The sequence below is a fragment of the Saimiri boliviensis genome, chromosome 11 (assembly GCF_048565385.1).
Source record: "Saimiri boliviensis isolate mSaiBol1 chromosome 11, mSaiBol1.pri, whole genome shotgun sequence".
Taxonomy (NCBI): domain Eukaryota; kingdom Metazoa; phylum Chordata; class Mammalia; order Primates; family Cebidae; genus Saimiri; species Saimiri boliviensis.
In genome coordinates this window covers 27,711,626-27,729,333 of record NC_133459.1, presented here as the reverse complement: position 1 = coordinate 27,729,333, position 17,708 = coordinate 27,711,626, and the positions used below count along the sequence as shown (strand labels likewise).

The 17,708-nt window shown below is 39.3% G+C and overlaps 1 protein-coding gene across 30 annotated transcripts in view; it reads right to left on the bottom strand.

Annotated features, from left to right (window-relative positions):
- Positions 1-17,708, bottom strand: part of EPB41 (erythrocyte membrane protein band 4.1) — a 237,568-nt gene that overhangs the window by 100,342 nt on the left and 119,518 nt on the right. For all 30 annotated transcript variants that reach the window (XM_074380406.1, XM_074380399.1, XM_074380398.1 and 27 more), the window contains exons 5-7: positions 17,509-17,551; positions 9,228-9,303; positions 6,559-6,777 (exon numbers count right to left, since the gene is read on the bottom strand). In XM_074380406.1, coding sequence (XP_074236507.1) covers positions 6,559-6,777; positions 9,228-9,303; positions 17,509-17,551 — 338 coding nt within the window. The remainder of the gene's footprint in view (positions 1-6,558; positions 6,778-9,227; positions 9,304-17,508; positions 17,552-17,708) is intronic.

Genomic DNA, 17,708 nt, shown 5'->3' with positions numbered 1-17,708 from the left:
ACAAAAATTAGCTGGGTGCAGTGGCATGCACCTGTAATCCCAGCTACTCAGGAGGCTGAGGCAAGAGAAACACTTGAACCTGGGAGGCAGAGGTTGCAGTGAGCCGAGATCGTGCCAATTGCACTCCAGCCTGGGTGACAGAGTGAGACTCCGCCTAAAAAAAAAAAAAAAGCCATGTTGTTGGACATAATTAAATTGTTCATTTGGGTTTGTTTGTGAGGGTTGCAAATCTTTCCAAAGAGGAGCAAGTAAATTCCAAGACAACAGACTTCTAAATGTTCTCATCATGGTGATCCATTATTCCTCAATTTCCACCACGTCCCTAACAGAACATCAACTGAACTATATCCATTTGTCCCTTGAGATTGTTTCACCTAATTGGGTTTAAATTCTGATAAAAATTAAAACTACTTATCCAAACCAAGACATGTACATTCATCACTTGTAAAATGTGGGTAAGAATTATTTTTAATCCTAGCAGATATTTGAACTTTAACTATATACTGTCATTGTACTAATCACTTCATATAAATTTTCTGATTTAACAATTAGAAAATTCACATTATTGCCTTTATTTTTCAGATGAAAAAACTGAAGCTTAGAGAGCGTAAGTAACTTACCAAGAGGCACATAGCTAATAAGGAATGGATTCTGAATTCAAAGAAAGGCTGACTCCAGAGCCCAAGCTTTTAACTATGGTGCCCTATTGCCTAACTCAGTGGTTCTCAAACTTTTTTGATCTCAGGACCTCTTTATTCTCTTAACAATTATTGTAAAAATTATTGAGGACCCTAAAGAGCTTTTCTTTTCTTTTTTTTTTCTTGAGTTTCACTCTTGTTCCTCAGGCTGGAGTACAATGGTGTAATCTCAGTTTACTGCAACCTACGCCTGCCAGGTTCAAGTGAATCTCCTGCCTCGGCCTCCCAAGCAGCTGGGATTCCTGGCATATGCCACCATGCCCAGCTAATTTTATATTTTTAGTAGAGATGAAGTTTCTCCGTGTTGGTCAGGCTGATCTCGAACTCCCAACCTCAGGTGATCTGCCCGCCTCAGCCTCCCAAAGTGCTGGGATTACAGATATGAGCCACTGCCACAGCCAAGAGCTTTTCTTTTTCTTTCTTTTTTTGTTTGAGATGGAGTCTTACTCTGTCATCCAGGCTGGAGTGCAGTGGAGTACAACTTCCACCTCCTGGGTTCAAGCAGTTCTCCTGCCTCAGCCTCCCAAGTAGCTGGGACTACAGGTACGTGCCACCACGCCTGGCTAATTTTTTATATTCTTAGTAGAGACGGGGTTTTTACCATGTTAGCCAGGATAGTCTCCATCTCCTGATCTTGTGATCTGCCTACCTCAGGCTCCCAAAGTGCTAGGATTACAGGTGTGAGCCACCACGCCTGGCCCAAGAACTTTTCTTTATGTGGCTTGTAGCTATCAGCATTCACAATATGAATTTTTTTTAACTAAGCAAAATTTAAAATGTCTATTAAATTCTAAAAAGTAACAATAATGCGGCCAAGCACAGTGGCTCACATCTGTAATCCCAGCGTTTTGGGAGGCTGAGGCGGGTGGATCGCCTGAGATCAGGAGTTCAAGACCAGACTGGCCAACATGGTAAAATCCCTTTCTACTAAAAATACAAAAATTAGCCAGGTGTGGTGGCACACGCCTGTAATCCCAGCTACTCAGGAGGCTGAGGGAGGAGAATTGCTTGAACCCGGGAGGTAGAGATTGCAGTGAGCTGAGATCACACCATTGTACCCTAGCCTGGGCGACAAGAGTGAAACTCCATCTCAAAATAAAATAAAATGAAATACAGTAATCCCATTTTTTTAAAACACGAATAACATATTTTCTGAAAAGTAACAATATTTTCCGAAAAGGTAATGAAAAGCAATATTGCTTTACATATTTATAAATCTCTTCAATGTCTGGCATAGAAGACAGCTGAATTCTCCCAACTGCTTCTGCATTCAGTCTATTGCAATATATTAATTTGGCAGTATGTGAAGAAATCTGATCTCACAAGGAAATGTAGTTGGAAAAGGAATGTCTACGAATTTAAAATATTCTCTCTTTTTTTTTTTTTGAGACAGTCTCACTCTGTTGCCCAGGCTGGAGTGCAATGGCACGATCTCAGCTCACTGCATTCTCCACCTCCCAGGTTCAAGCGACTCTCCTGCCTCAGCCTCCCAAGTAGCTGAGATTACAGGCGCCCGCCACCACACTTGGCTAATTTTTGTATTATTAGTAGAAACGGGGTTTTGCCATATTAGCCAGGCTGGTCTCAAACTCCTGATCTCGTGATCCACCCGCCTTGGCCTTCAAAAGTGCTGAAATTATAAGTATGGGCCACTGTGCCTGGCCTAAAATATTCTTTTCTGGTATTACACTAAACTTACCAATAAAGATAAGTTACAATGCGAAATGTAGAAACTTATCAATGAACTTTTTATACTGTTACATTAAAATCCATTGGTCTATCTTGCATTTTGAATGGATTGTTTACTTATACATGATTTTGTAACACTGTGCATTTCTAATTTGAAAAATACTGGTTCACCGAATTATGAAAATCTTCCAAACCTTGACATGTTTCATTATACAATATATGTATAAAAAATCACATTCATTAAAATCAGCACCGACCTTAGCAGAAAAGTCTTTAAAAACTGTCAAGATCATGGGGGTATATAAAAGTTTTCCAAAATTATAATTTTTACTGGAAAGCTTGAATTTTGTCATTAGCAACAAATACTGTCAGTTGCTTTCCTAAAAGCTCATTTCATTTTTGAGAAAATGTATGTCAAATAACCAAGTCCGAATAATCATAGTTTGTCATTTTTTCAAGAAAACATGGTGTTACATAGGAAAGATGGCCAATTTCAGTCCACAACTCAATTGCACAAGTGCTTTTCCCTGAGACAACTGCTGTATTTCAGTATGCAGCAGAAAGGCTTTGTGTATACTTCCCATCTAATCACATAGAATATGAAATAGAAATGTATTCAAGACTTAATAAAATTAATACTTTTTGCTGCTTCATTAGGAAAATTCTAAGGTAAGCTGGCTTTCTTTTTAACTGCCAAGTGCATGTTGGAGAACAATATAATGACTATTAGTAGTTTGCTGCAACTGCCTTGATTTGTGCTCCACCCATGTGAACACAGTGAAAAAGGCAACTAACATCTCAGCATTATTACAAAAACAATTTTGATCTCATGGACCCCTTGAAAGAATCTTGAAGATCTCCAAGATCTACAGACCACCCTTTAGGAACTATTGTCCTAACTCAAAGGGTGGTTATAAAAATTAAACATAGGCCGGGCGCGGTGGCTCAAGCCTGTAATCCCAGCACTTTGGGAGGCCGAGGCGGGTGGATCACGAGGTCAAGAGATCAAGACCATCCTGGTCAGCAAGGTGAAACCCCGTCTCTACTAAAAATACAAAAAGTTAGCTGGGCATGGTGGTGCGTGCCTGTAATCCCAGCTACTCAGGAGGCTGAGGCAGGAGAATTGCCTGAACCCAGGAGGCGGAGGTTGCGGTGAGCCGAGATCGCGCCATTGCACTCCAGCCTGGGTAACAAGAGCGAAACTCCGCCTCAAAAAAAAAAAAAAAAAAAAAAAAAAAAAAAAAAAAAAATTAAACATAACGTTTGACATCAAGTGCTTATCATAGTATCTAGCATATAATAATGGATGCACAGTAACTGGCTACTAACTATAATGATTATGGAGAATCAAGCACTGAATGAGAGAATATATGTCCTCTCAAACCTGAGATTCTATTATGATCAGGTAAGTCCAAACTTAAAAAGCAAATGTGCAGTTCTCTTTGGAAATAGTGTGACCCCAAGAGAGTTGAGTAACTCGTATAAGACTACATATGTAGGCTGTAGACTTTAAAAGGCTCATTAGGCTGTGCACAGTGGCTCACGCCTGTAGATCTAACACTTTGGGAGTCTTGAGGCCAGGAGTCTGAGATCGGCCTGAACAACATGGTGAGACTACCATTTCTATAAAAAAAATTTAAAAATTAGCTGAGCTTTGTAGCACATACATATAGTCCTAGCTACTCAGAAGGCTGAGATGATCACTTGAGCCTAGGAGATTGAAGCTGTAGTGAGCTATGATCACATCACACTGCACTCCAGTCTGGGCGAGAGTGAGACTCCATCTCTCTTTAAAAAAACAATCAGAGAAAGATTTAAAGTAACAGTCATAATCTGACACCATCATTTTCTGTGGTTCAACTCTATAGCAGCAGTAAAATATCTTCTTTTACTATTTTACTGATTGCCCAAAGGTAATATATTATTACTAATAAATTTTTTTTTTTTTTTGAGATGGAGTTTCGCTCTTGTTACCCAGGCTGGAGTGCAATGGCGCGATCTCGGCTCACCGCAACCTCCGCCTCCTGGGTTCAGGCAATTCTCCTGCCTCAGCCTCCTGAGTAGCTGGGATTACAGGCATGCACCACCATGCCCAGCTAATTTTTTTGTATTTTTAGTAGAAACGGGGTTTTACCATGTTGACCAGGATGGTCTCGATCTCTTGACCTTGTGATCCACCCGCCTCAGCCTCCCAAAGTGCTGGGATTACAGGCTTGAGCCACCGCGCCCGGCAAAATATTTTTAAATTATTAGAAAATAAAAATATTTCCCTACAATCCTGACAATCTAACTAATCAAATTATTTTGTTTCTTTCCAGTACTTGCTTTTCTATGTATATATGCATATATTTCTTATATATGTAAATTTTGAGAATCATAACCAGAATATAAAAGTATTAAAAATGTATTTAAAGACAATTGAAAGTAGTATATGTAATGATTCCAGACATTAGTACTGGAATGTGTAAGTCCAAACTTAAAAAGCAAACATGCAGTTCTCTTTGGAAATAATGTGACCCCAAGAGAGTTGGATAACTCTTGTAAGACTACTGCTATGTAGGTTGTAGACTTTAAAGTCCTTAGTACAGTCCTCATGACTGAGGTACCTGAACCTACAGGGGCAATAAGGCACCCAGAATTAAGGCACCTTAAGTTAAAGACCTCTCATTTGAAGTGTCCCAATCCATGCAATCCTATTCCAACTACCCCAAAACGAACAAGATGGCTCAATGGCTAGAAAGAATATTTTTTACTACCATGGCAAGCCTACCAAGACTACTCTTTGGATTTCTCTTGCAGCAGTGTTACCCTTTGGAGGTTTGTAACCTAACTCATGCTAACATAACTTAGGGTACTAACTCAAGGCCAAGGTCAGACTTTCACATTAATATACTAAGACAGTTTATAGAACTTAGTTACAGCAAGTCACTCAAGTAACAATGAATGTATGGGTAGGAAGAAACACAAATTATTCTGGCACTTTAATATTAGCTAATATTTATTTAATTTTTACCATGTGAAAGACATTGTGACATTGCATTCAGTATTTTAGACATATTACCTTTCAATGATGTGATCTTGGCTCACTGCAGCCTTGAACTCCCAGGTTCAAGGGACCCTCCTGCCTTGGCCTCCCAAAGTGCTAGGATTTCAGGTATGAGTCATCACACTCAGCCCACAATACCTTTTCTAAACCTAGCAGTCACCCTATGTTCTCTGAGGTAATAATCTCTATCAGAAATATAGGAAACATGAGGCTCAGAGAAGTTATAATTGAATGACTGAAGGTGACAAGGAACCTAGGTCAACATTTCAATCCAGCTCAGACTGACTCTAAAATCTTGCTCTTGATCACTTGATACCTCCCAACATTATCAATCGTTTTCAGATAAAAAAGCAGGATAGTCAGTGAATTTAATAAAGACTTTTAAAAATCCCTCCAAGAGTTTCATGGGCCCTCTGAAATCTATCCATGTATAAAGATTTCAAATTAAAAACCCCTGCTCTAAGGATCTTAAGGCACCTAATGTAGCATAGTGAGTTTTAAATCTGATAAAAAATAAAAGGTGCCGGGTGCGGTGGCTCAAGCCTGTAATCCCAGCACTTTGGGAGGCCAAGGCGGGTGGATCACGAGGTCAAGAGATCGAGACCATCCTAGTCAACATGGTGAAACCCCGTCTCTACTAAAAATACAAAAAATTAGCTGGGCATGGTGGCACATGCCTGTAATCCCAGCTACTCAGGAGGCTGAGGCAGGAGAATTGCCTGAACCCAGGAGGCGGAGGTTGCGGTGAGCCGAGATCGCGCCATTGCACTCCAACCTGGGTAACAAGAGTGAAACTCCGTCTCAAAAAAAATAAATAAATAAAAAATAAAAGGTAAGGCGACAAAAATAATAATAGCTGCCATTTGCTGAGCACTGAACCAGCAGCTACGCTAAGTGCTTTACATATATTACCTCATTTAGTTTTCATCCTACAATGCAATGCCCATTACTCTGATGAGAAAACTTAGATTAAGAGAGGTTAAGTGACCTGCCCAAAGTCAAAGAGTGGAGGAAACTTTCTACGGCACCATGCTCCCTCTTAGGCAAACACTGAACCAATACCATGTTAAGTATTTAAACTCATTACCAAAACAAACACTGAACAAACCCTGGAGACATATTCACCTGTATGACTTATGCAGTTCCATGACCTTCTCTTCAAGTTCCTTGGTCTGATTCGGGGCCAGTTTAAAATCACTAACATAATCCACGCCATGGAGTTCTGGGTCGTAGTCTCCCAGTTCAGACTGGATGGTGTAAGAACCTAACAATGCTAAGGTTGCAAAGGAACAGGGCAGACGTCCTGCAACTATGTCCTGCCGAAGCTGAAGACATAAATAATATCTACAGCCAAAAGAGAAAAGATGTTATGTCAGCAACAACAATAATGAAATACAGAGAGAGAAAAAGAAGAAAAGGGGAGAAAGAAAAAGGGAGAGAGAGAAAAATAAGGAGAAACAAGAAAAGAGAGCAATTAAGTAAAGATAATATTAATAATTGTTCAATCTAGGTGGTGGGAATATGGTAGTTCATTACACTATTATTTCTCTCTTTCTGTGTGTTTGAAATTTTTCCATATTAAAACTTTTAAAAATACTCTATGTTGGACACATGTTTACAAAGAGGAAAAGTTGGGAAAGTCTAAAGGAAGTAATGAAACTAATATTTTTTTAAGTATACTAAGTACCCCAGATATACAAATTATCTCAACTGATTTACACACACACACACACACACACACACACACACACACACACAAATTTGTGAGGGGAGGTATCATTGTCAGATTATAGATGAGAAAGCGGCTCAGAGGCTTAGCGTGCTCAGTGTCAGGTAGTAATAAAGATCGGCTCCAAAGGCAGGCCCTTTCTTTTCTATCACATTGCTTTGCCAAGTATGCAGATATTGCCCTTCATATACAAGGATGATATTACTGACACATTTTCACTAGGATATAAATATTCTGGTGTATTTTGTCTCCAAGATGAGTTAAGTTGCATGCAGCCTTCTACACACTATTAGCCACCTTCTAAGACTAACTCCATCTGTGTGCTAAACTGTTGGGAATTGCAGTTTGCAGTTAAAACAATTCAGTCCAACAAACCAACCGATTGCCTTACCGCATTCAGACACTTTTCTCCCCATCAGCGTAACGTTTGCCCCATGGCCCTGACTTCCTTAACATGTATTCTAACTGACTGGGTTGAGTTGACCACTTCAGACTGTTTTATCAAATGGGAAAGTATTAAATTGACAATTCCTAAATTAATTAGAATAATATCCTTGCTTCTATCATATTAAATAACATGTGCAACAGCAATAGTTTCTGCCATAATTAGTCATAACATACATTTTTTTTTTTTTTTTTTTTTTGAGAGGGAATTTCACACTTCTTGCCCAGGCTGGAGTGCAATGGTGTGACCTCGGCTCACTGCAACCTCCACCTACTGGGTTCAAGCGATTCTCCCACCTCAGCCTCCTGAGTAGCTGGATTACAGGCATGTGCCACCATGCCCGGCTAATTTTTTGTATTTTTAGTAGAGATGGGGTTTCACCATGTTAGTCAGGATGGTCTCGATCTCCTGACCTAGTGATCTGCCTGCCTCAGGCTCCCAAAGTGCTGGGATTACAGGCATAAACCACTGTGCCTGGCTGCATACATGTATTTTTAAATGTCAGAGCAATGCCAAACAAGGCACAAAAATCTTAAACTCCTCTGAAATGTAAATAATTAGCAAAGATTTTTAGATATGTTTTGTTTCATACATAAGCCTAGATAAAGAAAGATGATTAGCAATTCCAAAAGACAAATATTACTGTGAAAAAGAAATAACTAAAAGAACTTTTTAAGGCAGAGATCTGGCATCTCAACTTCAAGAATGTACTGAGGATAACTAGACGATAAGTAATAAGAAAAAAATGGTATTGACTTTTTACAGAACTTAATACTCAGATTTCTTAAGAGATTAGTCTATTCTCTTATTTGATATGGAAACTGAGGCCTAGAGACTGTTAAGTCTTCCTGGAATCAGATACTTGGCAGCAAAATCAGACATGGAAAGCAGTTACTCAACAACCAACAGTTTAATTAACAAACATTTGCCAGACATCTACTACGGATAAGACCCTACACAAGACGTCATGGATATAAATATGCACAGTAGTGCTTTATAATATATTGATTTTCCATTTTATTTTTTTAGTTGATATTTTTATAGAATCCAATAAAAGCTATTTTCTTAAAAGACATCAGCAGGCTGTTTTTAAAGAGTAAAAGATTTCACAAATTAGGTGGGCTCCAAGGAAGATTCAGTTCAGGGGACCAAGTACTTCATCAAACATTTTAAAAGGGAGCTAGGAAGAAATAATAATAACACTTAGACTTTCAGCTTTTTTGATAACTATAAGAAGAAACATGGTAGGAAAGGAGTATGAAAAGAGACCCAAAAAAACAGTAGAGCCGTTTTACCACTATTTTTGTGTCTTGCCCTTTGGAGGGTGCTGGTAGAAGCCCTGTCCACAGTTTGGCATAATACCCATGATAAGCAAGGCCAGTTTCCCCACCAATTTCCTGATATTTGTGATATAGGTCACAGATACTTAAGGCTTTTAGGCTCACTTATTTGTACACCTGCCTTGAAGTGACCAGAAACTTTCAATCTTAGGCTACTTAATTCATTATTTTTCTTCAGTTCTGAATAGGGAATTAGCAGAGCTTACGGTGGTAAGAATTACTATCTTATCATACACATTACTCTACGTAAAAATTACATATTTAACTATCACTTATTTACCTTGTTATGTCTTCTGTTAACTGTGCTGGGTCAGGTGGATAAAACTTCACATTAAATGTAAAATTCCAAGGGATACCTATAAAAATAAACACAAAAGAATTTTATGTTTATATCCAAGTTTCTAATTGTTGGAGGTACCTCAAAATATTCAAATATTTCTCTTTTTTCATTAATACATCTTTAAATATTTTCATGCTTGGTGGATAAAATACTTTTTTAAAAAGAAGAAAGTTGCTTAGATATCACCTGATTCGAGCTAGAGGATCTCATTTTTTTGCCTAACTTAAATGTAACAGTTTTATTTATAAAGGATTACAACTACAAAGGCAAAACAACATAAGGAAAACCATCTTAAAAGTCAACTTGTTTGTAGCAATGGTTTTCAAAATGTGATCTATATACAGACATGCCTCATTTAATGACAGAGATACTCCGAGAAATGCCATGTCATCACGCAAACATCATAGTGTGTTTACACAAATCAAGATGGTTTAGCTTACTACACACCTAGGCTACATGATACAGTCTATTGCTCCTCAGCTACAAACCTGTACAGCATGTTACTGTGCTGAATACTGTAGGTAACTATAACACACTGGTAAATATTTGTATATCTCACCACAGAAAAGGTACAGTAAAAATATGGTATTATTCACTTTGGGAGGCTGAGGCAGGAGGATCACTTGAGGCCAGGAGTTTGAGACCAGCCTAGACAAGAAAGTGAGATCCTATCTCTGCAAAAAATATAAGTATTACCCAGATATGGTGGTGCATGCCCATAGTCCCAGCTACTCAGAAGGCTGAGGCAGGAGGATCCCTTGAGCATAGGAGTTTAAGGTTTTAGTGAATTGACTGAACCACTGCTCTTCAGCCTGGGTAACAAAGTAAGACTCTGTCTCTGCTTGACACAGTGGCTCACACCTGTAATCTCAGCACTTTGGGAGGCTAAGGTGGAAGGATTGCTTAAGCCTGGGAGTTCGAGACCAGACTGAACAACATGGGGACACCCTAACTCTACAAAAATAAAAAAAATTAGCCAGTCGTGATGGCCCATGCCTGTGGTCTCAAATTCTTGGGAGGCTGAGATGGGAGGATCACTTGGGCTCCAGAGGTTGAGGCTGTAGTGAGCTGTGATTGCACCACTGCACTCCAGCCAGGGCAACAGAGCGAGACCCTGTCTCAAAAAGAAAAAAAACACAAAAGACCCTGTCTTTAGAAAAATGGTATTATAATCTTACAGGACCACCACTCTATATGTGGTCCATCATTAATAGAAACACCACTACGAAGTGTATGACTCTGGGTCCTCAGAAGGTCATTCACGTGACCCATAAAGGTTATTTTTTGGTTATGGCATATTTGTGAGCTCTGTCAACAGCATCTCAAACAAAAGCATTCTTCTCAATTATATGGGTGAGACAGGCAGTTATTTTAGAAACAAGAAGAAGTAATATAGGTGGCTCTCAGAAACTATAGTTTTAATAAAAATATTTCAGGTATGAAAATCACAAGAGTTTAATCCTAAGACTCATAAGAATGTGTCATATTTTTGACCTACAATGAAAATCAGAGATGTGTAAATGTTAAATGGAGAATGTATTTCCATGTTTCCAGCTGATGGCTTCCCTTCAGGGTTTTTCTAGCATGACTGTTGGCTTACCTAAGAGTAAGGCCTGGTCTCAGCCCAAATAAGCGTAATTGGTTATGACGCTAAGAGTTGCCATTTTGTTCAGGACTTATTGCATGCCAGGCACAAAGCCAGCCCTCTTACATACATTAACACATTTAATCCTCAGAGAAACCCAAGGAGGAAGGTACTAATTCATTTTATAGTAGCATTAATTCATTTTATGTATGAAGAAACAAATGCTTAGGAAAGTACACAGCTAGTTAACCAAGGGTTCTCTTACTCTAAATCCCATGCTTTTTTTTTTTTTTTTTTTTTTGCGACGAAATCTTGCTCTCTTGCCACACGGGACTGCAGCGGCACGATCTCGGCTCACTGCAACTTCTGCTTCCTGGGTTCAAGCGATTTTTCTGCCTCACCCTCCCAAGTATGTAGGATTATAGGCATGTGCCACCATGCCCAGCTATATTTTTGTATTTTCAGTAGAGACAGGTTTCTCCATGTTGGCCAGGATGGTGTCAATCTCTTGACCTTATGACCCTCCTGCCTTGACCTCCCAAAGTGCTGGGATTACAGGTGTGAATCACTGGGCCCAGCCAAAGCCCATGCTTTTAACCACTGGACTCTACTATCCTGCTACAAACATCTATGTGTCAAGTATCATTCTGTGTTTTGTGTCCATAGTGTTTCATCTCCAAATACCATTTTACTGCTAATAGTTTACAATGAAAATATGCAGATTATGATTTGAATTAGTTTGAATGTCTTAATGTGTACTTTTAAGCATACCGAAATATTTAATATAGTATTTCCTTAGAAATAGTCAACATTTTCCTTCCTTCAACATAAGAACTAAAAGGCAAGTTCCAGACCATATACCAAGGGCATCTCAAAGTTAGTCAGATACTAATACTTATTATTGACTCACTTCCTCTTTTTTATTTTTGAGATGGAGTCTCGTTATGTTGCCAGGTCAGAGTGCAGTGGTACAATCTTAGCTCACTGCAACCTCCGACAGATCTGTCAACCTCTGGTTTAAGCAAGTCTCCTGCCTCAGCCTCCTAAATAGCTGAGTTACAGGCAAGCGCCACCATGCCCAGCTAATTTTTGTATTTTCAGTAGAAACGGGGTTTCACCATGTTGGTCAGGATGGTCTTAATCTCCTGACCTCAAGTGATCCACCTGCCTCAGCCTCCTGAAGTGCTGGGATTACAGGCGTGAGACACCGTGCTCGACCCAACTCACTTCTTTTTTTTTTTTTTTTTTTTGAGACGGAGTTTCACCCTTGTTACCCAGGCTGGAGTGCAATGGCGCGATCTCGGCTCACCGCAACCTCCGCCTCCTGGGCTCAGGCAATTCTCCTGCCTCAGCCTCCTGAGTAGCTGGGATTACAGGCATGCGCCACCACGCCCAGCTAGTTTTTTTGTATTTTTAGTAGAGACGGGGTTTCACCATGTTGACCAGGATGGTCTCGATCTCTCGACCTCGTGATCCACCCGCCTCGGCCTCCCAAAGTGCTGGGATTACAGGCTTGAGCCACCGCGCCCGGCCCCAACTCACTTCTAATGCTTCATATTGCAGAAACTTTACATGGGACTTAGATTAGAATGACAAACTCATAATTGTTTCTCAAAAGGAGAGTGGGGGAAGTATTTTCAGTGTATACCACAAACCAATACCACCTACTGTTTCACTTTCTAATATGATAAAATCACATCAATCTATCCATTGTTAACTTACAATTCTTGATATAGACTTTAAAAAGACGGCCGGGCGCGGTGGCTCAAGCCTGTAATCCCAGCACTTTGGGAGGCCGAGGTGGGTGGATCACGAGGTCAACAGATCGAGACCATCCTGGTCAACATGGTGAAACCCCGTCTCTACTAAAAATACAAAAAATTAGCTGGGCATGGTGGCGCGTGCCTGTAATCCCAGCTACTCAGGAGGCTGAGGCAGGAGAATTGCCTGAACCCAGGAGGCGGAGGTTGCGGTGAGCCGAGATCGCGCCATTGCACTCCAGCCTGGGTAACAAGAGTGAAACTCCGTCTCAAAAAAAAAAAAAAAAGACAAACTTCCAGGTCATATTCTACTGCCTCAATAGGTGCTCAAGAAATATTTGCTGACTGAATGAATGAAATAAAGTAACTGCTCTCATGGCATTGTTGTGTAAGTCATATGGGAATGCTAAAGCTCTAGGGGAAAAAATATTTTTAAAAAAGAAATGCAGGCTGAGTGCAGTGGCTCACATCTGCAATCCCAGCATTTTGGGAGGCTGAGGCGGGTGGAGCACAAGGTCAGGTGTTCAAGACCAGCCTGGCCAACTTGTGAAATCCTGTCTCTACTAAAAATACAAAAAAAAAAAAATTAGCTGGGCGTGGTAGTGGGCACCTGTAGTCCCAGCTACTCAGGAGGCTGAGGTGGGAGAATTGCTTGAACCCAGGAGGCAGAGGTTGCAGTGGTAAGCCAAGATCATGCCACTGCATTCAGCCTGGGTGACAGAGTGAGATTTTGTCTCTGGATGCAGTGGCTCATGCCTGTAATCCCAGCACTTTGGGAGGATGGGGTGGGCAGATCATTTGAGGTCAGAAGTTCAAGATTAGCCTGGCCAAAGTAGGAATATTTCATAAGAACTTTCAGTTCCTATTCTTTTCCATGCAACAATTATGAGTTTTGGAGACTACTAAAACAATTACCCAGTTTCATATAAGCAAGCTCAGGGTTAAACGCAACAGGAAATCTAAAAAAGTTAATCATTTGGGATTCAAAAAATATTAAAAATAAGCTTTAGTCAGTGAACATTTCTAGAATATGGCAGAAATAATTAATAACACTTCATGGAGAATATTTAGTGAAAGAAAAAAATGTAGCTAGAAAAGCTCTAAAAAATGTTAACATTAAACTTTCTGTCTTCTAATTCAGCAACACTGTAGTGACATTCCTCCCAACAGTGCATAACCTGAATCTAACCATGAGGAAATATTAGACAAAGTTAAACTGACCATTTATAAAATAATTCATCTGGGCCAGGCGTGGTGGCTCACACCTGTAATCCCAGCACTTTGGGAGGCCGCGGCAGGCAGATCATGAGATCAAGAGATTGAGACCAACCTGACCAACATGGTGAAACCTCGTCTCTACTAAAAATACAAAAATTAGGTGGGCGTGGTGGCATGTGCCTATAGTCCCAGCTACTCAGGAGGCTGAGGCAGGAGAATCTCTTGAACTCGGGAGGCAGAAGTTGCAGTGAGCCCAGATCATGCCATTGCACTCTAGCCTAGTGACAGAGCAAGGCTCTGTCTCCAAAACCTAAATTAATTAATTAATTAATTAAAATGAAATAATTCATCTGTATTCTTCAAAACTGTCACTATTGGCCAGGCATGGTGGTTCATGCCTGTAATCCCAACACTTTGGGAGGCTGAGGTGGGTAGATCACCTGAGGTCAGAAGTCCAAGACCAACCTGGCCAACATGGTGAAACCCCATCTCTACTAAAAATACAAAAAAGCGAGGCATGGTGGCAGGTGCCTGTAATCCTAAATACTTGGGAGGCTGAGGCAGGAAAATCTCTTGAACCTGGGAGGTGAAAACTGCAGTGCTGAGATGGTGCTACTGCACTCCAGCCTGGGTGACAGAGCAAGACCGTGTCTCAAAAAATAAAAATAAAAACCTGTCAATATTATGAAATACTTTAAAAACTCAGGAACTGTTCCAGATTAATGAAAACTAAAGAGATATGACAACTAAATGCAAAATATTATTGAATATCTGTAATAATTTTAAGTTATAATTTTTATTATACTTCTAGGAATTTATTTATAGACATTTACATACGTATACAGAAATGTACATATAAATAAATTCACTGCAAACTTGTTTGTAATAGTAAACCATTGGGATTAACCCAAAATGCCCATCAATAGGACCCATTTAAAGTGTGTATAATCATTTAAAAATTAGTAGGAAGGCCGGGTGCGGTGGCTCAAGCCTGTAATCCCAGCACTTTGGGAGGCCGAGGCGGGTGGATCACAAGGTCGAGAGATCGAGACCAACCTGGTCAACATGGTGAAACCCCGTCTCTACTAAAAATACAAAAAATTAGCTGGGCATGGTGGCGCGTGCCTATAATCCCAGCTACTCAGGAGGCTGAGGCAGGAGAATTGCCTGAACCCAGGAGGCGGAGGTTGCGGTGAGCCGAGATCGTGCCATTGCACTCCAGCCTGGGTAACAAGAGCGAAACTCCGTCTCAAAAAAAAAAAAAAAAAAAAAAAAAAATTAGTAGTAGTAGTAGTAGTAGTAGTAGTAGTAGTAGTATTTTGAGATAAGGTTTCATTCTGTCGCAGATGCTGGAATGCAGTGGCATGATCATGGCTCATTGTAGCCTCGATCTCCCAGGCCCAAATGATCCTCCCACCTCAAGTCTCCTGAGTAGCTGGGCTTACAGGCATGCACCACAAAACTCAGCTAATTTTTAAATTTTTTGTAGAGACGGGGTCTTCCTATGTTGCCTAGGCTGGTCTCAAATCCATGGGCTCATGCAATACTCCTTCCTCAGTGTACCAAAGTGCTGGGATTATGGGCATAAGCCATCGTGCCTGGCCTAAAATTAAGAGATGAAATAAATGTATATTTACTGATATGGATAGCACTCTAAATTATGTTAAACAAAAAAGATTGGTTGCATATTTATACTAAAACACACTTTCATATATGTCTATGTACATTCAGACCAGCCACACGTGGTGGGTCACACCTGTAATCCCAGAACTTTGGAGACTGAGGAGGGAGGATCCCTTGAGTCCAGGAGTTCAAGGCTACAGTGAGCTAGGACTGCGCCACTTGACTCCAGCCTGAGTGACAGAGTGATACTCCGTCTCTAAAAACATATATACATATTTAAGATATGTATCATATATTATTACACTCAGAGCATTTCTGGAAAGAATCTAAATTACCTTGGTTGCTTCTAGGAATGAAAACTGCATGACTAGGACAAGGAAAGAAGGGAGATTTACCTTGTACTATACTCATATGTACCTTTTTATTTTATACCACATATTTATAACATCTATTTTAAAAATTAAATTTAAAAGCTATGTATAACATACTTGTATTTTTAAAAAGCAAAATTTATAAATGCCTAGAAGAAAATCTTGCAGATTTTATCAGTTTAACAATTATTATATCCAGAGGACAGGATTTAGAAGACTCTGACATTCTTCATGATAATTTCCTATAATGTTTGAATTTCTTACAATGGGGATATATTACTTGTGAGACTAAAAAGGAAAACAAGAAAAAAGCCAAAACCACCTTTGCAATAAAGGTTATTCTTCTCTTTGGCTTAAAAAAATGTTTATAATTTGATTCCCTATTAAAGTTTTTGTAAGGGACATGGGTTTTTTTTTCCCCCCATGTTGAAAGAAATGTTTTTATTAATCTGTAATTTTTTTTAACTGAAAAATATTTAGGTTCCTTTTCTTAGCAAGATTTTTTTTAATATCCAGGAAGACAATCCACTAGATATTCTTTTTTACTCATCAAAAACTCTGTTAATTTTTCCTCCTAAAGAATCTTCTTATATAATCATATGCTCCTGAGTAATATTTCATATTAAAAGTATTTTCATTGAAAGGAGCAAGGAGTTATACTTTTCTTGTGGTGTCTCAAATATTATTAATATTTTTTGCTGTGACTTGCATTTTAAAACAAGCTTTTATAGGTAGAAAGCAAATGCAGAGAGTTATCAGTCTAAGAGTATTTTGTTTCTTTACTTAAGAAAACTAAAGCAATTACAAACAGGGTGTAAAGGAAAACATTTCACCATAACAAAAGTGTTTTCTTCTAAGAAACAAATGAAAAGTAAAGTTTGTTTTCAGGTGAAAGAAAAACACTAATCATGATCAATAACAACTATAGCATTTCCTGGAAGTTTCTTCAAAACTAAACTAAAAGGACAGGTAGTCTTAATTAGCCACTGAGTCTGGGATTGCAAAATATGAATCTATACTTTTTTCAACCCAGAAATATTTATCCCAGGACATCAGTCTTATCAGGGTGTAAAGCGGGACTATAAATTAGAGGGCTTAGAGCTAGGAGCAAAGCTAGAATGTCAGAAGGGTCAGCGGCAAGCAATTCTTGTTCTTCCATTCTTTTTTTCTTCCACAGTCCTTTTTATTACAGTTTGGAAGAGGACTGTTAAAAGGGATGCAAACAACCATAGGAAGAAAACATAAAATTTATAATGCAATAGTTCAGGACAATGTAAATGGAATAGGATCCGGCTTCAAACTCCTAGCAGGCAACTGCAGTTTCAGTCACTACCATTTTGAGAGCTGACTCCCATATCCTTTTTCTTTTCTCATCTTTGTTCTTTTCCACCTTCTGTTACTCCCAACTCTTCCTATCTCCCCCAGCTTTGCCCAGTTGTAAAAAAAAAATCAACAAAATCTGACCTACATCTCAATAGTATCCACCTCTGCTATATTTTTCTATTATGGAATCTCCTCCTTCCAAGAGAAGGCTTTATCTCAATTTCAAAGCACTCTGCAGTAGTCAGGATTCTAAAGTGACTGACTCACAGCCAGAAATGGTTGGAAATCCTCTGACCTACTAAAAGAAAGAACAAACTATAAAAAGAGCTATATCCACTTACCACGAACCTGCTTTTTTATTTCTTTGGCGGAATCCAGCCATGTCTGTAAAAAGAAGAAAAGGCATTCACACAGAGCTCCAAAACACATAAACAACAGAGTACTGGAAGCAGGATCACTGACTATCTTCAAACAGTGCCTCCAGATCAACCTACATCTCCTTTGATAGTCTTTGCATTAATTTCACAAAGCATAGTGATTT